Genomic DNA, 24,394 nt, shown 5'->3' on the forward strand with positions numbered 1-24,394 from the left:
GGATAGTGGGGAACAAGGATTTATTTGGGGAAAGGCTGGGAATAACATTAGGTAGAGGACGGTTAGGGAACCATGGAGAGAATGCAGCAGTAGATTGAATCTAGGGTTTAAGAGTGTGATAGCTGTTTCTAAATATTGTTATTCCTTTTTTTCCAGACTGGTTGGTGGTCATCATCCTTAAGTATTTGCTGTGTTTTTTGCTGTTTTATTTCCTAGTAGTGGTTGTTCACCTAATTGACTTCACCCGTTTCCTAACTGGTCTCCTTCTTTTCAGATGGCTTTTCTTTTGTTCATTCCCCATTACTGCAACCCAAGAACTTCAAAAAATAAATAAATAAATAAATAAATAAATAAATAAATAAATAAATAACACAAGTCTGGTCAAATCACTTACTAGCTTAAAACCCTTCATTGGCACCTCTTATTGTGTTTCAAAACTTCCAGACATTCATTTGTGGTGCAAGTTAGTAAGTATTTGAATGCATGAAAAGATGGTATATTTTTTTCCTCTCTTTTGAAAAAGGGTCCTATGAGATGACAACAGGAATTGCTTCCCTCTGCTCCCTAATTCACTATAAGTGTGGAGTGAAAGTCTAAAGCCATGTTTCCATAAGCTGCACCTTTGCTAGGGTGGTAGAACTGGTTTCCTACGTGCTCCCCGGGCAGAATTGTTAGTCTCTTGTCCACTGGGCATCCATAATCCATAGCATGTTACCTTCTGTGGGTTCATGGCTTTCCAAAGTAATTCCTATAGCCTTGGTGTTTTTTAGATCTGTTTTTCTGCCAGAGTTCTATATATTGTCTTTTTGAATTAAGTACTGACAAGTGACTGTAGACGAAATTCATTCCTTGACTTCCTCCATTTAAGAGGAGCATTGGGAGGGGCATGGGAACTGTATGGGCTTCTTAGTACTCTTTTTTTTCCCCCTTTCTCCTGAAGCTCTTGTCTGGTAAGATGGCTCCTTAATGCCACCTTATAAGCCATTAATATCTCAGACTCTGGAATCTGAGTTGGCAAGCATAATACTTTCTGTTGTTTTTTTAATTTAAATTTTAGTTAATTAACATACTGTGCAGTATTGGTTTCAGGAGTGCAATTCAGCGATTCATCACTCACAAGGATATTACTTTTATTTTCTCTGCTTATTATATCTCTTTTACTCTTTTTTTTTTTTTTTTGAGGAATAGTTGACATACCACATTACTTTAGTTTCGGGTGTACAACATATGGATTCAACTAGTTTGCATATTACACTACTCTCACCACAAGTCTAGCTGCCATCTGTCACCATATAGTGCTACTGCAGTGCCACTGGCTGTATTCCCTGTGCTGTTTCCCATGTTCCCGTGACTTACTCGTTCCATAACTGGCAGCCTGTGTGTCCCACTTCCCAAATGTCAGTTTGCTTGTATCTCTTTTACACGGAATGGAACTTTTCTCTCAACCAGGACTAGGAAGAAGGTTTGGAACTGGAAAGGGCAAAGGCTGTTCTTTGTCCTTTGCTTTTTATGGCTTAGTTCTTTGCTCGAAGTTTTGGGTGGGTAGGGTCTTTCTGCTTCATCTGTGTTTCTAAATGGCAGCCTTCAGCTCCGTAACATTTTGGCAGTCTTCTTCCTTCCTTCAAGGTTCAAGTAGTCTGTTTTACTTAGATACCTTCATTTCCTGGTTCTTCAGTGACATCCTGTTAGGTTTTCTCCTACTCTTGCCCTGCTCCTTTACTTCCTCATCCCCCAGTTGGTTATCTGCTCCTTCTGTTCTAGTGGAGTAAACTGATTACAGAGCCATGTGACACATGCCTTCATAGGCCAGTGCACAAGATTGTGTGAAAATCTAGAGTAGGGACTGTAAGTGAGACTAGAGGAAGTCATGAAAGACTTTTTAGGGGAAGGAGCACTTATACTGAATTTTGAAGAATAGGGGGATGGGCTTTTCAGAAAGAGATGGTGGGTGGTACGGCCAAGACTGCTTGTCTATTTAGTTCTAGGAGCTTCGATTAGTGTCGGTAAGACTGGTATTAAAGGGACAATGATAAGAGGCTGGAGAAGGTGGCAGAGGCAGACAGAGGCATAGTATGCCACAGGGTTCAAATGTTACATTGGAAAGTTCTTCCTGCACATGGGCCAGGACCTCAGTGAAGAGGTGTGTCCAATAACCTGGAGAGGTGAGTCTGAGCTGAGGTAGTGACAGTGAGCAGTGTTGGGGGTGGGGGGGGGAGGGAGAGAACTCACTCTTTTCATCAGCTTCTTCCTTCACGTGAAGTCTGATAAGTTAAGAAATATCTTACTAGGGTTGTGATTAAAATTGGGTAAGGGTGTGGCTTATAGTGGAATTTGATTTTTCATTGAGAAACAGTATGTTTTTCCATTTATTTGAACCTTCTGTTACACATCTTTGTAAAGTTTTTCATCTATTATATGTATCTGCATTTATGCATGCACTTAACTATTAGATTTTTCTAGGCATTTGATTCTTTTGTTGCTCTGGTTAACTGGATGTTCTGTTAATAAATACAACTTGTCATTCCTGATGTATAGGGAAGCTGTTGATTTTAGTACATTTCTCTTATATCTAGCCAACACCTAATTCTAAGGATCTGATTATCATTTATCAATTCTAACTTCTTATTGCATTTGCCAGTGTTTCTGGAACAATATTATAAAATAATGGTGATAGTTGGCATACTTGTTTTATTCTCATTTTTCAAAAATATTGACTCTAGGTTTACAGTCAGTATTAAAATCAATATTAAAAAATAAAGATCTTCTATTTATTTTGCTATTTTTTAAGAAGACTATACCTTATTAAATGATTTTTTAGCTTATACTGAGGTGATCTTAGACCTTTTGCCTGTTGGTATCATTAATACATTTTAAAATATCTTTTTAAGTTTTATTTTATTTCGAGAGAGAGAGAGAGAGAGAGAGAGGGAGAATGCCAGCATGAGTTGGGGAGATGCAGAGAGAGGAGAGAGAATCCCAAGCGGGCTCCTCACTGTCAGCACAGAGCCTGATGCGGGGCTTGAACTCAGGAACCATGAGATCATGACCTGAGCCGAAGTCAGATTCTTAACTGACTGAGCCACCTAGGCACCCCTACATTTTAAAATATTAAACCATGTTGTATTTCTGTGATAAACTTAAATATACTGTGCTATTCTTTAAGCAAATACTTTACATCAGTTTGCTAGGATTTTATTTAGTATTTTTGCATTTCTAGTTATAAGTTGAAATTATCTGTTTTTTTATTTTTAATTTTTTTGCCTGCAGAATTTTATATTAAAATTATATTCATAGTTTCTTTTTAAAAATTTATTTAAAAATGTTTAATTCAGTATGGTTAACATACTGTTACATTAGTATCAGGTGTACAAGATAATGATTTAGCAATTCCATACATTACTCAGTGGTCATCAAGGTAAGTGTACTCTTAATCCTTTTCACCTATTTCACCCATCTCCACACATCCCCTCCAGTAATCGTCTGTTTGTTCTCTACAGTTGAGAGTCGATTTTTGGTTTGTGTCTCTTCCCCTTTTTTTTCTTCCTTTGTTCATTTGTTTTGTTTCTTAAATTTTATATATGAGTGAAATCATTTGTTATTTGTCTTTCTTTGACTGGCTTGTTTCACATAGCATTTTACTCTCTAGATCCATCCATGTTGTTGCAAATGGCAAAATTATATTCTTTTTTATGGCTGAATAATACTCCACTGTGTGTGTGTGTGTGTGTGTGTGTGTGTGTACACACATACATATACTGCATCATTATTCATTCATCAAATGACGGACCTTTGGACTGCTTCCCATAGTTTGGCTATTGTAAATAATGCTGCAGTAAACATCGGGGTGTATGTATCCCTTCAACTTGGTGTTTTTGTATTCTTTGGGTAAATACCCAGTAGTGCAATTAGTGGATCCATAGTGGATCATTCTACTTTTAATTAAAAAAAAATTTTTTTAATGTTTGTTTTTGAGAGAGAGAGGGAGACACCAGAGCTTGAGCAGGGGAGGGGCAGAGAGCTAGGGAGACACAGAATCTGAAGCAGGCGCCAGGCTCTGAGCTGTCAGCACAGAGCCCGACATGGGGCTTGAACTCATGGACCATGAGATCATGATCTGAGCCGAAGTCAGATACTTAACTGACTGAGCCACTCAGGAGCCCTTCTATTTTTAACTTTTTGAGGAACCTCCATACTGTTTTCCACAGGGGCTGCACCAGTTTGCATTTCTACCATCAATGCAAGAGGGTTCCTTTTTCTCCACATCCTCCTCAACATGTGTGTGTCTTGTGTTGTTGATTTTAGCCATTCTGACAGGAGTGATAGCTCATTGTGGTTTTGATTTCCATTTCCCTGATGATTAGTGATGTCAAACATCTTTTCATATGTGTGTTTGCCATCTGGATGTCTTTGCAGAAATGTCTGTTCATGTCTTCTGCCCATTTTTAATTGGATTATTTGTGGGTGTTTTTTGGTGTTGAGTTGTAGAAGTTCTTTATATATTTTGGATACTAACCTTTTATTGCTATGTCCTTTGCAAATATCTTCTCCCATTCTGTAGGTTGTCTTTTAGTTTTGTTGGTTGTTTCTTTCAATATGCAGAAGCTTTTTATTTTGGTGTAGTCACAATAGTTTATTTTTCTTTTGTTTCCCTTGCCTCAGGAGATACATCTAGAAAGATGTTGCTATGGCTGATGTCTGACATAGTACTGCCTATGCTCTCTTAGAGGATTTTTATGGTTTCAGATCTCATATTTAGACCTTTATCTATTTTGAGATTATTTTTGTGTGTGATGTAAGAAAGTGGTCCAGTTTCATTCTTTTGCATGTTGCTGTCTAGTTTTCTCAACACCATTTGTTGAAAAGATTGTCTCTTTTCACTGGATATTCTTCCCTGCTTTGTCAAAGATTGACCATATAATTGTGGGTTTATTTCTGAGGTTTATATTCTGTTCCAGTGATTTATGTGGCTGTTTTTGTGCCAGTACCATATTCTTTTGATGACTATAGCTTTGCAATATAACTTGAAGTCTGAAATTGTGATGCCTCCAGCTTTGTTTTCCTTTTCAAAGTTGCTTTGGCTCTTTGAGTCTTCTTTGATTTCATACAGATTTTAGGATTGTTTATTCTAGTTTTGTGAAAAATGCTGTTGGTATTTTGATAGGGGTTGCATTAAATCTATAGATTGCTGGGGCTCCTGGGTGGCTCAGTCAGTTGAGTGTCAATTTCGGCTCAGGTCATGATCTCACCACTTGTGGGTTTGAGCCCAGTGTCAGGCTCTGTACTGACAGCTCAGAACCTGGAGCCTGCTTCAAATTCTGTGTCTCCTTCTCTCTCTGCCCCTCCCCTATTCATGCTCTTTCTCTCTCAAAAATAAATAAATTTCAAAAAAAAAATTTAAAAAAATCTGTAGATTGCTTTGGGTAGCTAGTACAGACATTTTAACAATATTTGTTCTTCCAATCAGTGAGCATGGAATGCCTTCTTATTTTCCATTTGTGTTGTCTTCAATTTCTTTCATCAGTATTTTATACTTTTCAAAGTACATGTCTTTCACCTCTTTGGTGAGGTTTATTCCTAGGTATCTTACTATTTTTGGTGCAGTTGTGAATGGGATTGTTGTCTTAATTTCTCTTTATGCTGTTTAATTATTAGTGCTATAGACGTGCAATAGATTTGTGCACATTGATTTTATATCCTCTGACCTTACTGAATTCATTTTTCAGTTCTAGTAGTTTTTTGGTTGAGTCTTTCGGGTTTTCTTTATATGGTATCATGTCATCTGCAAATAGTGAAAGTTACCAATTTGCATGCCTTTTATTTCTTTTTGTTGTCTGATTGCTGTGGCTAGGGCTTCTAGTGCTACGTTGAATAAACATGGTGAGATTGGACATCCTTGACTTGTTCCTGACTTTAGGGGAAAGCTCTGTTTTTCCCCATTAAGTATAATGTTAGCTGTGTTTCTCATGTAAAGCTTTTATTATGTTGAGGTATGTTTCCTTGAAACCTACTTTGTTGAGGATTTTTATCATGAATGGATGTTGTACTTTTTCACATGCTTTTTCTGCATCTATTGAAATGATATGTTTTTTATCTTTTTTGTTTTGATATGATGTATCAAATTGATTTACTTGTGAACATTGAACTACCCTTGCATCCCAGGAATAAATCCTCCTTGATTGTAGGAATTGATTTTTTTTTTTAATGTATTGTTGGATTCAGTTTGCTGATACTTTGTCAGTGTTCTTAAGAGATACTGGCCTGTATTTCTCTTGATGTCTTTATGTGGTTTTGCTATCATGGTAATGCTGGCCTCATAGAATGAAAATGGAAGTTTTTCTTTCTCTTTTATGTTTTGGAGAACTTTGAAAATAATAGGTATTAACTCTTTTAAATGTTTGGTAGAGTTCATCTGTGAATCTGTCTAGTCATGGACTTTTGTTTGGTGGGAGTTTTTTGATTACTCATTCAACCTCATTGTTGGTAATTGGTCTATTCAGGTTTTGTATTTCCCCCTGCTTCAGTTTTGGTATGTTACATGTTTCTAGGAACTTATCCATGACTTCCAGTTTGTCCAGTTTGTTTCATAATATTCTCTTACAGTCCTTTGTATTTCTGTGGTGTTGATTGCTATTTATCCTCTTTCATTTGTGATTTTTTTTTTTCTTTGAGTACTGTCTTGTTTTTTGATGAGTCTGGCTAGAGGCTTATCAACTTTGTTGATCTTTTCAAAGAGCCTTCTTTTGGTTTCATTGATTTGCTTGTTCATTTACATATTCATTTTTAGTTTCTGTATCATTTCTTTCTGCTCTCGTCTTTATGATTTCTCGTTTGGGGTTTTATTTGTTTTTCTTTTTCTAGCTCCTTAGGTATAAGATTAAGTTGTTTATTTGAGATTTTTCTTTTTTCTTGAGGTAGGCATGTATTGCTATAATCTTCCCTCTTAGAACCCCTTTTGATGCATTCCAAAGATTTTGGACCTTTGTGTTTTTGTTTTGTTTTTTTTTTAAATGTTTACTTATTTTTGGAAGAGCCCAAGTGAGGGAGGGACAGAAAGGGAGAGAGGGGGACAGAGGATCTGAAGGGGGCTCTGTGCTGACAGCAGTGAGCCCATTGTGGGACTCAGATTTAACTGTGAGATTATGACCTGAGTTGAAGTCAGATGCTCAACCGACTGAGCCATCCAGGTCCTCAGACCATTGTGTTTTCATTGTCGTTTGTCTCCATGCATTTTTTGCTTTCTTCTTTGATTTCTTCTTTGATTCCCAGTCATTGTTTAGTAGCATGTTATTTAATCTCCTTACATTTGTGCTCTTTCCAGATTTTTTCTTGTGGTTGATTTTTAGTTTCATTGTGTTACTGTCTGAAAAGATGCATGGTATGACTTTGATCTTTTTTAATTTGTTGAGACTTGTATTGTGACCTATGTGATCTATTTGGGACAATGTTCTGTGTGCACTTGAAAGAAATGTGTATTCTGCTGTTTTTGGATGGAATATTTTGAATATATGTGTTAAATCCATCTGACCAGTATGTCATTCAAGGCCCCTGTTTTCTTGTTGATTTTCTCTTTTGATATGGGTCAATTTATGTAAGTGGGGTATTAAAGTCCCCTACTATTGTATCACTATTGATTGTTTCCTTTATGTTTGTTATTAACTGTTTTATGTACTCCCATGTTGAATGCATAAATATTTATATTCTATCTTTTAAAAAAAATTTTTTTTCTTTACATTTGTTTATTTTTGAGATACAGAGTGAGACAAAGCATGAGCAGGGGAGGGGCAGAGAGAGAGGGGGACACAAAATCTGAAGCAGGCTCCAGGCTCTGAGCAAGTGGTCAGCACAGAGCCTGATGCGGGCTTGAACCCACGAACTGTGAGATCATAACCTGAGCCAAAGTCGGACGCTCAACCGACTGAGCCACCCAGGTGCCCCTATATTTGTTCTGTCTTCTTGTTGGATTGTCCTCTTACTAATTATATAGTGTTCTTTGTCTTGTGTTACAGTCTTTGTTTGAAAGTCTGTTTTGTCCTATGTAAGTATTGCTACCTAGGCTTTCTGTTGACATCCATTTGCATGATAAATGTTTCTTCATTCTCTCACTTTCTATCTGCATGTGTCTTTAGGTCTGAAGTGAATCTCTTGTAGTCAGCATATGGATGGCTCTTGTTTCTTTAGCCTTGCCATCATGTCATCCTGTGTCTTTTGATTTGAATGTTTAGTCCATTTGCTTTCGAAGTAATTATAGCTAGGTATGTATTATTGCCATTTTGTTACTTATTTTGCTGTTGTTTTTATAATTCTCTCATCTTTTCTTGCTCTCTTCTCACAGTTTTCTGTCTTTCTTTAGTGATACATTTGGACACCTTTGTTTTTATTTTTTGCATGTCACTGGTTTTTGATTTGTGGTTACCATTAGTTTTGTATATAATGTCTTCTGCATATAGCAGTCTATATTAAATTGATAGTCGTTTAAGTCTGAATCTATTCTCTACTTATCTTGCCCCATGTTTTAGGTATATGGTGTCATACTTTACATCCTTTTATTTTGTGAATCCCTTGACTTTTATAGACATGCATATTTTTACTGCTTTTGTGCTTCCTACTTTTCTTACCCTTACTTATGGTCTTTTCTTCCCACTTAGTTCCATTTAATGTTTCTTGCAGGGCTGGTTTAATGGTTATGTATTCCTTTAGCTTTTATTTGTCTAGGAAACTTTTTTTTCCCCCTCCTATTCTGAATAATAGCCTTGCTGTGTAGAGTATTCTTGGCTGCAGATTTTTCCTTTCAGCACTGTGCATATATCATGCCATTCCCTTCTGACCTGCGAAGTTTCTGCTGAAAAATCCGCTGATAGTTGTATGGAGTTTCTTATGTGTAACTATCTTCTTTTCTCTTGCTGCTTTTCAAATTCTGTCTTTATCATTACTTTTTGCTGTTTTAGTTACTATGTACCTTGGTGTGGACCTTCCTGGCTTGATTTTGTTGTAGGAATCTCTGTGCCTCCTGGATCTAGATATCTTTTTACTTCCCCAGATTAGGAAAGTTTTTAGCAGTTATTTCTTCAATTAAATTTTCTGCCTCATTTTTTCTCTTTTTTCTTCTTCTGGGGTCTCTCTAATATTTGCATTATATTACACTTGATGGAGTCCCTGAGTTCTTTTAGTCTGTTTTCAATTTGTATAATTTTTTTCTCGCCCCTGGTCACTTGATTACTTTCCATTACTCTGTACTCTCAGTCACTAATTCATTTTTCTGCTTCCTGTAGCTTACCATTTATTCTGTGTACTTTATTTTTAATTTTAATTTCATTTATTTTATTCTTCTTCTCTGGCTCTTTTTAAGGGTCTCACTGATGTCCTCCACCTTTTCCTCAAGTCCAGTGAATGTCTTTATTATCATTACTTTAAATTCTTTATTAGGCATTTTTTTTATCTCCATTTTATTGAGCTCTCTTGCTGTGATTTTGTCCTCTTCTTTCATTTGAGACATATTCCTCTGTTTCATCATTTTGTCTCTGTTTCTTTCTTTTTTTTTTTTTTTTTTAATGTTTATTTTTGAGAGAGGGAGACAGAGACAGAGTGTGAGTGGGGAAAGGACAGAGAGAGAGAGACAGAATCCAAAGCATTGGGCTCGAACCCATGAACTGTGAGATCATGACCTGAGCCAAAGTTGGATGCTTAACCATCTGAACCACCCAGGTGTCCTTCTCTGTGTCTGTTTCTGTGTGTTAGGAAAGTCAGCCAAGTCTCCTGCCTTGTGAAGTGATGGCCTTATGAAGAAGAGGTCCTGTAGTGTCTTGCAGTGCAGTGTCCCCTGTTCACCAGAACATGGCACTTCATGGGTGTCTCCTGTGTGTGTTGTGTGAGCCCGTTTATTGTGTCTTGACTGCTTTTTCCTTCAATCTAGTCATCTGCAGTGGTTCTCTTTGCCAGTTGTGGCCAGTGTTGGGTCCCTGGCAAGGGTGGGGTGCACAGTTTTAACAGGATGCGTGATATTCCATGAGGGCCCTCTACCACTACCACGACCAAGGCCCTGTGAAGTATGCAGGTAGGGAGATGTGGTATTAGCAAGGCTTGCACGGGTCTTCTGGGGGAGGGGACCCACAGCGCTGGAACTGAGGCCGGCTCGACTGGCGGGAGCAGGGCTTGCTATAGACAAGTTAATAAATGTTGGCGCTGCACCGTTGCCCACAGGTGGCTGTGTGTTCATGCCTGGCAACAGGGGAGGGAAATGTTCTCGGTGTAGTCTCCCTGCAAAACCTACCCCTTGCTCTGAGATGAGTAAATAACTCTCCCATATCCCCCAGGTGTTTCCAAACTGCTGCTGCAAGATGCTGCTGCATCTCCCCAGGCTGTATGTTGAACTTTCTTTAAGGCCTGAATTCTACTTCCTAATGCCCTCTGGGGTCTCCCAGAGGGAGAGTATTCAAATTTCAGGCTTTAAGTCCTGCTGGTTGTAAGAACTGTGAAGCTTCTTTCACTTTCAAAGCCAAATGTTTTGGGGATTTGTCTTACCTGTGTAGGCTCCCATGATAGTCCTTCTCTGTGCCTGTGGCTCCCTCCCTCCCAGGGAGGCTGTGGTCCAATTAGCTTCCTACCACTTGTATGCCCTTCCTACCTTCTTCAGTGTGACCTCTACTCTTCTCTCTCATTGTGGGGTTTGTTCTGCCAAGGTTTGGGTTGTTTTCTGGGTTATTTACACTGATATGAGTGTTATCTAGTTGTATCCGTGGGGCAGGGTGATCTTAGGGTCCTCTTACTCCTCCATTTTACCAGCCTCTTCTCTTCCACTTCCTAGAAAGATACTCAAGGATGCTTTCTGCCTTCTCTGGTCTCTGAAACACGCGTGGAGTATCTTACAGAAATAAGCTCTTCCTCCATTCGGCACATCATTATCTATTTTGATAATTTGTATAGTATATAATATTTGAAAATCTCTCCAGTTTTGTTACTAGTAGTTGCCACTCTGAAATAGTAATGTATTGATAGTAGAGTACAGGAACTAGAGTGAAGATGGACTTTTTGTTGTCTCATTACTTTATCTTTACATATATTTTATATTTTATTTTTTTAATGTTTATTTATTTTGAGAGAGAGAGAGAGAGAGTGCCAGTAGGAGAGGGGCAGAGGTAGAGGGAGAGAGAGAGAATCCTAAGCGGGCTCTGCACTGTAAGCAAGGAGCCTGACATGTGGCTTGAACCCACAAATGGCAAGATCATGACCTGAGCCAAAATCAAGAGTCAGATGCTTAACAACTGAGCCACCCAGATGCCCTTTAAATTTATCTTTATATATTCCCTGTATGCTATAAAAATAAAGTTTACTTATTTTTCAGTTTTATCTGAGACTGATTTTTAGGAGGATGCCCATGAAGATCATCTTACTGATGCTTTGCATAGGGCATACCAGTGAGACAGGGTCTGTGAGGAAATACTGTATTTATTATATTTCTTATATGTATAGCAGAGTATCGCAAACCCATAAAGGTTTGGATCTGCCTTTATATGATTTAGTCAAATGCTGTGATCGTTCTTGAGTACTGAATGTTAAAAAATACTATCTTTATTTCCACATACTTCAGGGCCCTTTAAGCTAAGGAGGCATGTAAGCCAGCCTTGGGTCCACTGATTTGCACTGTAGTATAGACACAAGGAATTGGTGGTTAATATAGTTCCTATTGAAAGCATGTTTAATAGACGACTTATGTCCTTGACACCAAACATAGATTCTTTTTACTCGACATTTGATATATTTTGATTGATTTTATACCTTTTCTGCTACTGTAGGAATTTAACTTGAATTATTTCAATTGGGTGTAAAGCAAACTTGTAGAGAAGAGTAAAGATTTTTATAATTTGGTCTTGGGAGGGAGAAGAAAACCTGAGACAAAATCCAGCCTCAGACTAAGGGTATTTTTGGATGTCTTTGGAATGTAGCAAAGCTTGTATATGAGGACTAAGGGATCCATGTTAGAAAGTTCTGTATTCGGATATGTTCTGCTATTAAGTTGTCATAAATGGTGCTAAGACCATATGACTTGGCGTGCCTGGGTGGCTCAGTCAGTTAAGCATCTGACTTCGGCTCAGGTCATGATCTCACAGTTTGTGAGTTCGAGCCCTGTGTTGGGCTCTGTGCTGACAGCTCAGAGCCTGGAGCCTGCTTCAGCTTCTGTGTCTCCCTCTCTTTCTGCCCCTCCCTTACTCACACTGTCTCTCTCAAAAATAAACAAACATTAAAAAAAAAAAAATTAACCAAAAAGACCATGTAACTTAAAATTTTGGAGAGAAGGCTCAAGAACCATTTTTTTTTTAGTATTGCTTATAACGTGTGAAAATAACAGTCTTTTTATAGCCCAGGTGGTGGAAAGAGTCAACAACTCAGAAATATAATTAGGAATTGAATATTTATGGAAGGCCAGGTATGAGAAAAGAAAGAATGGAATATGGTTTATCACAAAGCTAAATGAATTTAAAAGCAATTTGTTGAATACTGGTGGAAGAAATCTTGAAACCTTATAAGGTAAGACTTGGTAACTAGGAATTAACTACGTATAGTACTATCATTGATATTCTTTATCTACTGTCTTCATTGTTTAATTTAAAAAATCCAGGGACTTTTAAAAGTTCACCAGTGAAGTCTTCTAGTCCTGTATTTTCTCATGGAAGCTGTGATCCTCAGCTGTGAACTTCCTACTGTAAGGTTTTGGGGCCCTAAGTCTTTATGATAATGGAGGGAATATGTGTATACTAGATGGTCATATATATCTACTTCAAACTTTATCTTTTGTTTAGACTTAATGTTATTCTAATACCTTACTGTTTTTTAAATCACAATTTACTTACAATACTTTCTTACTTGCTTTGGCCTTTTGCTATGTGAACTTGCCACTTTTAAAAATACATTTTACATTTAAATATATTAATTCATTTAACTCTGATTTTACTTCTGTTTTGCATGAGAAGTTACCTCTTATGTACTAAAATAAGAGTCCATTACCCAAGAGGGAAAATTACTTCTGTTTTAACCTCAGGTAAAAAGTTTCATATCTTCTATGCTTCTTCTTTGTCTGTGAATATTTATATTGGTGACTGGTCAAAACTATCTATCTATCTTCCCTACTGCCTTCAGTGCATCCAATGTGAACCTAAAACAAAGCTCTTACATCCCATCAGAACTATTTTGACTGTATGGAGAATAGCATTTTTTTTTCTTTTAAGAGATATATAAAGTTTAGGATTTGGCACATGGTCTGCCATTAGCATAGTTTCCCTTGCAAGCATGTAGAATTCGTAATTAGAAAATATTATATGGACCATTGGACCTATTAATTGTCCCATTGCCCTAGTTAATTTTTTAAAAAATTAATCTCCTATGACAGATAATTTATGTTTTACAGCTTAAAAAATAAATGTTGCTCTTTTGAATTTCTGTGCTGTTTCCTGCTTCACAGCAAGCCAAGTGACTTGAAAAATTAAAATCTATGTGTTTGTAATTTTATAGGATTCATAAAGGATTTCATTCATGGACTGTCTTGGTAGCCTGTCATGCATGATAGGTTTAGTATTAGTAAAAATGCCTTTTTGCATGAGTATCTGGGACTGAATGATCTGTGTATGCAAATGGAAGTCTAAATTTGCCCATCTCTCCTTCTCCCCTTTTAAAAGTGGTGAGACTTCTCTTGGGAATAGTCGTGGGCAGTTTCCACCATATTCTTGGACAGAAAGGACATGAAAGGGTTAATGCTGTGACCTGAACTGTTGCCTTTGGGGTGAAGCTGAATAGTTAAACACAGCAGTTCAACTTTTTAGTAAGAACTTACTTCTCATCAGTCTTAGTGATCAAAAAGAATCCTAGTGAGGAGAGTTATTCTGTCTTCAATTAATAATCAGTCACAGTGATAGTCTCCTGTACGTGTGACATGTCACTTTTCTTCAAGTATTACCTTTTTTTCAAATTATATTTTATTTATTTATTTATTTATTTATTTATTTTCTTTAATGTTTGTTCTTTTTTGAGATAGCGCGAGCAAAGTAGGGGAAGAGAGAGACAGGGAGAGAGAGAATCCCAAGCAGGCTCTGCGCTGTCAGCACATAGCCCAACTTAGGGCTTGATCTCCCAAACCATGAGATCACTGCCTGAGCTGAAACCAAGAGTTGGATGGATGCTTAACCGACGGAGCCACCTAGGTGCCCTGCAATTATGTACATTTTAAACTGATTTTTTTTACACTAAGTCTGTAAAGAAAATGTTAGTCCATTCAAATATATCATTATGGGGAAAAAGGTGTGACTTTCTCGTACCCATGTGATAAAGGAGAAATCTTACCTATGCTGTCTCCTCTTGTTCTGGTTTTTTGAAGGTGCCGTATAAAAACTTGTCTCTAATTTCAGATTTCAGTAGTCCACGACAAAGGCGAAACATTACAGGATTTAATAGGCTCTGTCTCCTGTGATGCAGGACTGAGGCTTAACTGATTATCTTTCAATCTGTAGCATTTGTATGTGCCATTCTCCAGTTCATTAGCAATACAGGAGGGCTCAGGGTTTAGTGAACTGTGTATAAGCAGAAGCTGTCCATAATCCAAGTGCATGTTTAAAGACCATATGAGATAGTAAGCTTTGTGTAGTAAGGACTCTAAATGTAAATTAGAATCCTGCCTGTCATTTATGAAGGAAAACTTCAGTACAAGCATCTTACTTGTGCAGACAATTGTTTTACTGGTTACTTTTTGTTTGAAGCCCACAAGCTGATGGTGGTGCTTTGAGAAGTACTTTCATTAATATTATTCTGTGTTGTCGTAATGGACTTTTATTCATACCTGTGTAAAAACAACTATGCTATAGTTACTACTTATTAAAGTACACTTGATTGGGCTCTTAACCTTTTATGTCTGTGAAGTGTGAAATTTTCAGTTGTTAAAAAAGTCTTTTTGTGTACAGTGATTTTTTTGATGGCCTATAGTGTGACGTGGTTTTTTGTTGTTTATTCATTTTTGCACTTGGTGGTTTAAGACCCAGAATAATGGATTCATTATCTCAGATTTCTGTTTTTTGATTGTCATACTTACAGAATATATGTGTGAGGAGATTGTTTATTTGGTATGTGAGCACAGTATTTTAAGAGAATGAAACTGAGAAGTATCAAGTATAGTGGATGAAATTAATTGCCTTTTGAAATAAACTGAGATTGCTCTAAGTGTATGGGAATTTGGAAAGACCCCAAATGTAGCACAATGACTTGTCACTTTGTTGTAAATCAGAGAGCCAAAACACAATGCAGTTCTTGTAGAGAAAGACTGTTGTCAGAGGAAGGTTACAAGTTATTGAACCTAGGCCTAAAGGGAAATCTGAGAGTACAAATTTATCCATATTTACCAGTGCTAATCCAAAAAGAAAGAGTGACTGAACCTGATAGTGATAAGTAACAGTGATTAGAGAAATGTTTGCTGTGGTTCATTTCTTTTCTTGATCACTAGCTTTCTTCTCCTGCTATGCCATCAAAACATCTTTCCCCTTGGTCATTAATGACCTTGTCTCCAAACTGGTGCTTTTGTCCCTCATTTATGTGCCCTTCATGCAGCATCTGAGTTGACAGCTTCCTCCTCCCTCTTCCTTCCACTCTGTTTCCTTCCAGATCTTTCTCTATACATTCCGTGCAATTTTAAAAGCTGGTATTGTACCATCTTCACCATTTTATATCTAGTTGAACACATTGCATTTTCATGGCTCACTTTAACGGCCATTACATGGACATACCATAATCTTAAAAACTATGAAGTCTTATAAAAGAAATGCTCATTTTAGGACACTTTTCTGGGGGGCTCCTGGGTGGCCCAGTCAGTTGGGTGTCCAGCTTCGGCTCAGGTCATGATCTCACAGTTCGTGGGTTCAAGCCCTGTGTCGGGCTCTGTGCTGACAGCTCAGAACCTGGAGCCTGCTTCGGATTCTGTGTGTGTCTCTCTCTTTGCCCCTCTCCCACTTGTGCTCTCTCTCTGTCTCTCAAAAATAAATAAATATTAAATTTTGTTTTTAAAAAGAAAACTTTTTTTTATGTTGGCATATTACTTTTTTTTTTAATTTATTTTTAAAAATTTATTTATTTTAAATTCAAGTTAGTTAACATGCAGTGTTTATGGGTTTCAGGAATAGAGCCCAGTGATTCATCACTTCCATATATCACCCAGTGCTCATCCCAAGTGCTCTCCTTAATGCCAATCACGCATTTAGCCCATCCCCCCACCCACCTCCCTCAATTTGTTCTCTGTATTTAAGTTTCGTATGGTTTGCCTCCCTTTCCGTTTTTATCTTGATTTTCCTTCCCTTCCCCTATGTTCATCTGTTATGTTTCTTAAATTCCACATATGAATGAAATCATATAATATTTACCTTTCTCTGACTTTACATAGCATAATACACTCTAGTTCGATCCATGTTGTTGCAAATGGCAAAATTTCATTCTTTTTTGTTAATGTTTTTTGTTTTTAATTTATTTTTGAGAGAGAGAGAGAGAGAGAGAGAGAGAGGCAGTGCATTAGTGAGGGAGGAGCAGAGAGAGAGGGAGAGACAGAATCTGAAGCAGATTTCAGGCTCTGAGCCATCAGCCCAGAGCCTGATGTGGGGCTTGAACTCATGAACCGTGAGATCATGACCTGAGCCGGTCAGACACTTAACTGACTGAGCCACCCTGGCACACCAAGATTTCATTCTTTTTGATCACTGAGTAGTATTCCATTATATATATATTCCACATCTTCTTTATCCATTTATCAGTCAATGAACATTTGGGCTCTTTCCATAATTTGGCTATTGATAGCACTGCTGTAAACATTGGGGTGCATGTGCCCGTTCAAATCAGCATTTTTGTATCCTTTGGATAAATACCTACTAGTGCAATTGCTGGGCCGTAGGATAGTTCTATTTTTAATTTTTTGAGGAACCTCCATACTGTTTTCTAGAGCTGCTGCACCAGTTTGCTTTCCCACCAGCAGTGCAAGAGGGTTCTCCTTTCTCCACACCCTTGCCAACATCTGTTTCCTGAGTTATTTCAGCCATTCTGATAGGTGTGAGATGGTATCTCATTGTGGTTTTAATTTGTATTTCTCTGATGATGAGTGATGTTGAGCATCTTTACATGTGTTTGTTAGTCATCCGAATGTCTTCTTTGGAAAAATGTCTGTTCGTGTCATCTGCCCATTTCTTCACTGGATTATCTGTTTTTTGAGTGTTGAATTTGATAAGTTCTTTATAGATTTTGGATACTAACCCTTTATCTGATATGTCGTTAGCAAATATCTTCTTCCATTCCGTCGGTTGCCTTTTAGTTTTGTTGATTGTTTCCTCCCAGAATAGCTAGGGCAGTCAAATTGCCCTGCATCATAACTCTCCTGTGTTTTTTCTTTGGCGCACAGCTGGGATTCAAAACCCAAAGTCTTAAAGGACCTGGCATCACTCAGACTCACTCCCTTCCTCCTCCAGAGCAGAGCCTCTCTGCTGAAGAAAGACCCTTGGCTGGCACCTGCAAGGTCTTTTGTCCTTAGGGAGGCAGTAAACCCCCTTCCAAAAGTACTCCAGGAAGGGGACTGTTCGCTCCCAGTGTATCCCAAAGATCACTACACGACACTATGCACTCCAGGACCTCGTCCCTTCTCTCCAGGAGCATGCTCCACAGTTCTGCTCCAAAGAGAGCTGTGCACTTCCACAACCTCAGAGTTTGAGCTCCATCAGCTGTTTGCAAAAAAGAACTGAGACCTCAGTACTTCTCGTTCCCCTGTCCATGGGCCAGGGAGGTTTTCTTCTTGTGCTGTCTCAATGCTACACTATCTCAACACCTCTCTGTTCTGTCTCTTCATGGAAAGGTTCCCTTTTCCTCCACAGCTAAGCTGTTTTTCTCTCTGCTGATTCACATCCATGCACCTCGTACTTGCCAAGCTGTCTCCCTACAGCTGTGAAGGTCCTTTGCCACTCTGCAGATCAATTTCCTGGGTGTTCCAAGTACTCTGACTTCAAAGCAGCTGTGTTTGAGGGGCAAGGAAAGCCCAGGGTCCCCTCTACTTCTCCACCATCTTAACTCTATCATTTTAGAAAACTTTTTATCATAATACGATATATTAAAATTATTTTGAAACCATGTGTAAGGAAGTGGAATAGTAGACAAAAGTTGTACAGTTTTACCAATTTACTTATAAATAAAAAATGAATGATGGGCAGTATTGAATATTATTGGAATAAACAAGGAAAAACACAACCTTAGTTAAGTCATTGGAACCTTTTTGTTTTCTTATCTATGAAATAACAGATTTCTACAGGTCTCTGAATTCCCTTCCAGTGTAATATTCAGTGACTTATGAATTAGCACATGCTGAGAAGTCTGCATCAACTTATTCCCTAAACCACAGTTGGTTTTGATGGCTGTGATTACTATATAATGTACATACATATTAAAATTAATTTTAAAAGTGCCCTGTCCACTACTTTATTCATTTGTTTGTCATGTGGCACGGTTTTCTTTCTAGTGGATCTGAATGCTTGTCCTGTGTATTTATCTAATTTCTGTATTTGTTGACATAGAATACAGAGACTATAATAAGTATGGTAAATTATTTTTATTTGCATTTGAAAGCATCCTACCCTTGGTGATTAATGATTATAAAGCTATATTAAAAATGTGAATTTGAATACAGAAGAATACAGAGTTGTGAAAAAATTCATGTGTAAGTAACAATATATCCAATTAAAAATACTCCCTAGAATGGTCTGATATCAAATTGAAATTTCACATGTTTTTTTCCATTGAATTCAACAGCTTGTGATACTTGATTCTTATGCTTTGTATGAATTCTGAGTCATTTATTTTAGTATAAAAGTTGTGTATTATTAAGGAAGTTGAAAAAATCTATCCCCTGGTGCATCCATTTAGTTAAATATCAAGTCACACATTCTATTTACTTAAACCCATCTGCACTTATTTTACCAGGAACATATTTGGTTTGCGGCCTGTGGATTATGCAGACGGTGAAAATATGAAGTCACTATTGCTGCTACCAGAGGAGAATGAATCATCATCAACTCGCTATTGCTCAGTAGTAAGTATGGATTAGGCTTTGGGAAATTTAGGTCTTTTATTGAAATTGATTATGGAAGGAACATAATACATAAATTTCCAGTTAGCAAATTGCTTTCAATCACCAAAAAATTATTGAACATTTTCTTTGTATTAGCTACTGTGAGTTCAAAGACTATTATAATCAGAATAAATCCATCAACAAATATTTATTGACTCCCATATATATTTTAGGGAGCATTCATACTGCAATCAGTGTGACAGATAGAACTCTTATTCTCAAGGAACTCACATTCTAATATAGATGTCTGTAAGACAGAGATGTCTGTAAGACAGATGTCTCTTACAGAGACACTCTGTAAATATGTAAACTAATGTAAATGAAATAATCTCAGGAACTTAAATTGTGTGGTTTGAAGATTTTGTAGAGTATAATTGAGTGGAGCTTGAGGGCTCCAGAAAAGGCACTGCATTAGCTGGAGTCATTGGAGGGCCTTTAGAGAACTGATGTTTGATTTGAAACCTGAATGAGGAGGAGGAGGTATCCAGGTGAACATCTGGAGGACAGGTGTTCCAAGCAAGTGTATAGGGTCCCTTAGTGGATGAGTGTGGCATATTTGAAGGTTAGAGAGAAGGTCCTACTTGACGGTGACTAGTCAGTGTCTAAGAGTACTGGAAACCGCTGAAAGGATTTAAAGCAAGGGAATGACATGATTTGGTTTATGTTTTAGGAAGTTAACTCTGGCTACTTTGTAATAAAGAGACTGAGGTGGGGCAAGAGTGGAGGCAGGGAGATCACTGAGGACTGTTTCATTGTGACAGGATGAGCTATCATGACCTCCTGGGTTAAGGTAATAGTGGAAATTACGAGAAGTATGAAGTTGAGTGTCTATTTTTGAGTTAATGGTACCATACTTTCTGATGGATTATATGTGAAGTGTGGATAAAGTAGAATTAATATGACTAGCAAAGGGGTAGTAGATGGTGGGGCCGTTTCCTGCTGTGGGGGAAGGAAATCAATAATTCTCTTGACCAATTTTATGTCTCTAAGGCAGCAAGTGGAGATCTTGAACAGGCACGTGAGTCTGTAGTTCAGGAAAGAGCTACAAGCTAGAGAAAGTGAAAAGAATGCTTATTCCGTAGGAATTTACAGTTTAATGGTGAATATAGATATAAAAAGAGTTCATTACATACTGTAATGAATTTATAATAGAAGCCATAAAAATGTACAGGAGATCCACAGAGAAGGAAGAAGCTGATTCCAGAAGGGATCAGAAGAGCTTCACAGAGAAGGTAACAAGAAAGCTTGTAAACTTTTAAAGGTAAAAGTTTTAGCAAGGTATCTAATAGAATGCTGTTGGCTGCAGATAACAAAACATTTACTCAAATGCCTAAAGGCAGTATATTCTTTTATATAAAGGTAATCCCAATTTAGAATAGCTTTCTTTGGTGAGTTCAGCAATTAAATGGCTGCGCTAGAGACCCAAATTCTTTGTCTTTCTGCTTTGCCATCCTCAGGTTGGTGGCTTTGTCCTCACCAATCTCCCTCCAGTGGTTATAGGGTGATAGCCACAACTGCACATGTGACTGTGTCCACCATTAAAAGAAGGACTAAAACCCTTCCTAGAATCCTTCCACTGGACTTCCCCTTATGTCTTACTGGTCAGAACTGGTCACGCGGTTCGTGTTGACATACTTCATGGTTGGAGGCAGGGAAGGTTCTTGAAGAGTGGATATCTGGAAAAATGGGATTCTGTTAGCGTGGAGGAAGTGAGCATTGCCGCACTGCAGTCAGGTATACAAAGTGGGGATGGCAGTCCAAATCTGAGGAAACAGAACTCATAGACAAGGAAGCATAAAGAATCTTTGAAATCTGAGAAACTAGTTAGTGTGAGAGGAGCACAAGGTATATTATCAGAGAAGAACCAGAGGTCAAGTGTGAAGTTGAGATCAGAATGTAAAAGGCTTTGGCTCCCCCCAGGAGGAGTTTAGACATTACTACGCAACAGGGCACTCTTGTGCATTTTCAGTGTATTGGGACCGCAGAGGACAGCTGAGAGTGGGCCAAGACCAAAACCTGGTTAGGAGGCTGTGTGGTAAACAGAACTCTGATGGGAAATGGTGGTGTGATGTGGGCAGGGAGAGAAGAAGAGGGTTTTTCAAGAGAGGGGTGTGGTGGGTGCACTCAGCTGCTCAGATAGGGGAAGAGGAGAGAAAGGGATGAGTTCAGGTCAAAGATGTGGTCATAGCTGCTGTCGCAGGCTGGTTACCTTTGTGCTCTGACAACTGTTTATCTCCTGCCTTCTCCTGGACGTCAGCCCTGCAAGTGTGCACCAAGGTGGTTTTCATAATGAACTGCAGGAGAAAGTAGAAATCTTTCTACTTTACTAGTAGAAATTTACTAGTTTACAAAGAAGAAAGCTGAAACCTAGTATGATTTGCTCATGGTTAACGAGCCATTAAAAAAAACGGAAGAAAGAAAGTAGGGTTTTTTTGAATGGACTAGTGAGAACTTGAATTTCTTAAATCTTAGGTCAGTACTCATTCAGTTCCACCATACTTAATAGGTGTAAATTGGCATGTATTTATTCATTTGGACTTGAACTCTACTGGCAGAACATAGCATGACTGAGTTGTCATTTGCCAATGTTCCTTTTATGAAAAGCTGGAGAAGAATTACATCAAATGTGTCAAAAACAAAGATACCTTTATGGTGGTCTTGGAGTGTGAACATGGCGATGTCCTCAGAAAAGAGGAAGTTGTTTACCCCCCCTCAGTTCTACCCAGTTACTGCTGTGTTTTTATAAAGTGTAAGAAGCCTGTACCTTCTGCATGTCTCATGGACATGGCCTCACAGTATCATTATTACTATCTTCATGGTAGATTTCTGGTGAAGGAAAAGATAATGGTTATATGGTAAGTCCTAAGGTGAAAGGGTTGTGTCCTTCTGGAATCTGTCTTCCCTCAGCTGCTGCCAGACCCCCTTTCACTCATCATTTTTCAGCCACGTTGCACCGCCTCACTGTTTCTAGAATCCACCAACATGCTCCCATTTCAAGTCCTCAGCACCAGCTGTTTTCTCTAACAGGGACAATTGTAGGGAACTGGACATAGATGTGGCACTCTGCATCACTCCCTTTAAATCCCACTCGGGTGTCGTCCTATCCAAGAGGGTTCTGTACTACTGTTTCTCAAGTAGCAGCCTCCCAGGGCTTTGTATCCTCCCAACCCTGCTTTATTTTCCCTTACCACTGATCATTTGACAAAATACATTTTTATTTTATTGGGTTTCTACCCTCCCTTCCAGTTAGACTATAACCTGCATGAGGTCAAGGACTTGCCTCTTTTGTTAATGTAGCAACCCCAGTACTGAGAACAGTGTCTGGCAAATAGTAGGTGCTCTCAATAAATGTATGTTAAATGCATGAGAGAGTACTAGAGGGCCCTCCCTGATACATGCTTGCTCCTAAAACCAGGACAAGTGCTTAATAGCTGAGTCTGAATTCCTTCGGATTTGTGATTTCCAAGTCCTGGGAGCTGCTTCAGGAAGAGCATCATGTGGAAGGAATTGGGTGATAAGTGTGTGGGGTTTGAGTGTCTTTACTTCCAATCTAGAATTTTTGTTTCATGGTTGTTGGAAGGCATTGTTTGAAATCTGAGAAGCTATCTCTAGTGACTTAAAAGGCTGTTGCTGTGTTCATTTTGTTACTTCTCTGCCCATGCTCCTTTTGAGTAGCATTTTTATCCTTTTTCTTTTCATAATTTCAAACCCTATTTTTTATAAACATTAATTAAGAATTTAAGAAAAATTTTCATAAGAGTTTAATGCCATGTACATAGCAACTAATATCTATAAAATCAGGGTATTGAACCCTTGGATGTGTTCTGAACATCTTTTGAACCTCATGGTGAATAACCTCTGCTTATTCAAACCACGTGCCTCCTCACCCACACCTCCTGCCCCCAACAGTTGTGTGGCTTTGGTGGCTGTTTGCTTTATGTTGTTGTTGTTGTTGTTGTTGTTGTTAATAGTATTCCTTAACTATGAGAAATTAGTGTCGTTTTCTATTTTTTGTTCAGACTTACAAACGATGATAGGAAAATGCTTGACCCACTTTGGTGCTCTTCTCAGGCTGATGGAGATAGTATCATATGCTATATATATAGAATTGGTATCTTTTCACTCTTGTATTTTGTACAGAGAACTCATTTAGCTGAAGTGGAGTTACATAAACTGGAAAGTAACGTGTTCCATTTAGAGCTATTTTTATGGCACATATTTGTATAACTGACAATTATTGAATCACTATTTTTTACTATTATTTAGTAATTGAATGATCCATCAAGTGCACTACACTATTTTCATCTTAGGGAATGTTTACAGTGTTTAGGTTAGACATGGTAAAAGCACCTTATAACTTAGTGAATAGGAAAGATAACATATACAGAAATGTGATGTCAATATGTGTGTGATGTGTATAGCATGTCCAGTCAGACCTTTGCAACTTGAACCTCAGATGAATAATTCAGGAAACAACATTTTTTTGAGAAAGAGAGCGAGCATGTGTATGCGAGTCAGGGAGAAGCAGAGCAAGAGGGAGAGAGACTCTTAAGCAGCCTACATGCTCAGCAATGTGGGACTCAGTCTCATGAATATGAGATCATGACCTGAGCAGAAATCAAGAGTGACACGTTTAACCAACTGAGCCACCCAGGTGCACTTAGGAAACGGAACTTTTTTTTTTTCTTTAATTTTTTAAAAAATGTTTATTTATTTTGAGAGAGAGAGGACAGAGTGCAAGTCGGGGAGGGGCAGAGTGAGAGGGGGACACAGAATCCGAAGCAGGCTCTAGGCTCCAAGCTGTCAGCACAGATCCCAACGCGGGGCTCGAACCCACAGACCATGAGATCATGAACTGAGCTGAAGTTGGATGCCCAACTGACTGAGCCACCCAGGCGCCCCAGGAAACTGGACATCAACTTTAGTTTTCAAATACTTTTCAAGTTTCAAGACTCAAGTGCTGAATATCGCCATTAGAAAAACCTTTCATAGAAATTTTTTTAAAATGTTGTGTATGTACTTACTTAATACATGGCAGAATTTCATTGAATATATTTTGAGCGAATGAATGATTAGAATCGATCTGTTTATAGATGTAGGTAACAACTTAGTGTTATAGGGTACGGCATTAGACTATGAATTATCACTACATTGATATGTGAATATTTAAACACTAACTTTCTCTAATCTAGTTGTTGAACTGCACTGGTGATCAGACCATACTGTTTCACTTTGTTCTTCAGAGCTTTTGAGAACCCCAAAATCCCATGC

At 38.1% G+C, this 24,394-nt stretch overlaps 1 protein-coding gene across 4 annotated transcripts in view; it reads left to right on the forward strand.

Annotated features, from left to right (window-relative positions):
• Positions 1-24,394, forward strand: part of BARD1 (BRCA1 associated RING domain 1) — an 82,895-nt gene that overhangs the window by 42,154 nt on the left and 16,347 nt on the right. For all 4 annotated transcript variants that reach the window (XM_049614968.1, XM_049614969.1, XM_049614971.1 and 1 more), the window contains one exon: positions 18,976-19,084. In XM_049614968.1, the coding sequence (XP_049470925.1) occupies positions 18,976-19,084 (109 nt within the window). The remainder of the gene's footprint in view (positions 1-18,975; positions 19,085-24,394) is intronic.

This window comes from Panthera uncia (genome assembly GCF_023721935.1).
Source record: "Panthera uncia isolate 11264 chromosome C1 unlocalized genomic scaffold, Puncia_PCG_1.0 HiC_scaffold_3, whole genome shotgun sequence".
Taxonomy (NCBI): domain Eukaryota; kingdom Metazoa; phylum Chordata; class Mammalia; order Carnivora; family Felidae; genus Panthera; species Panthera uncia.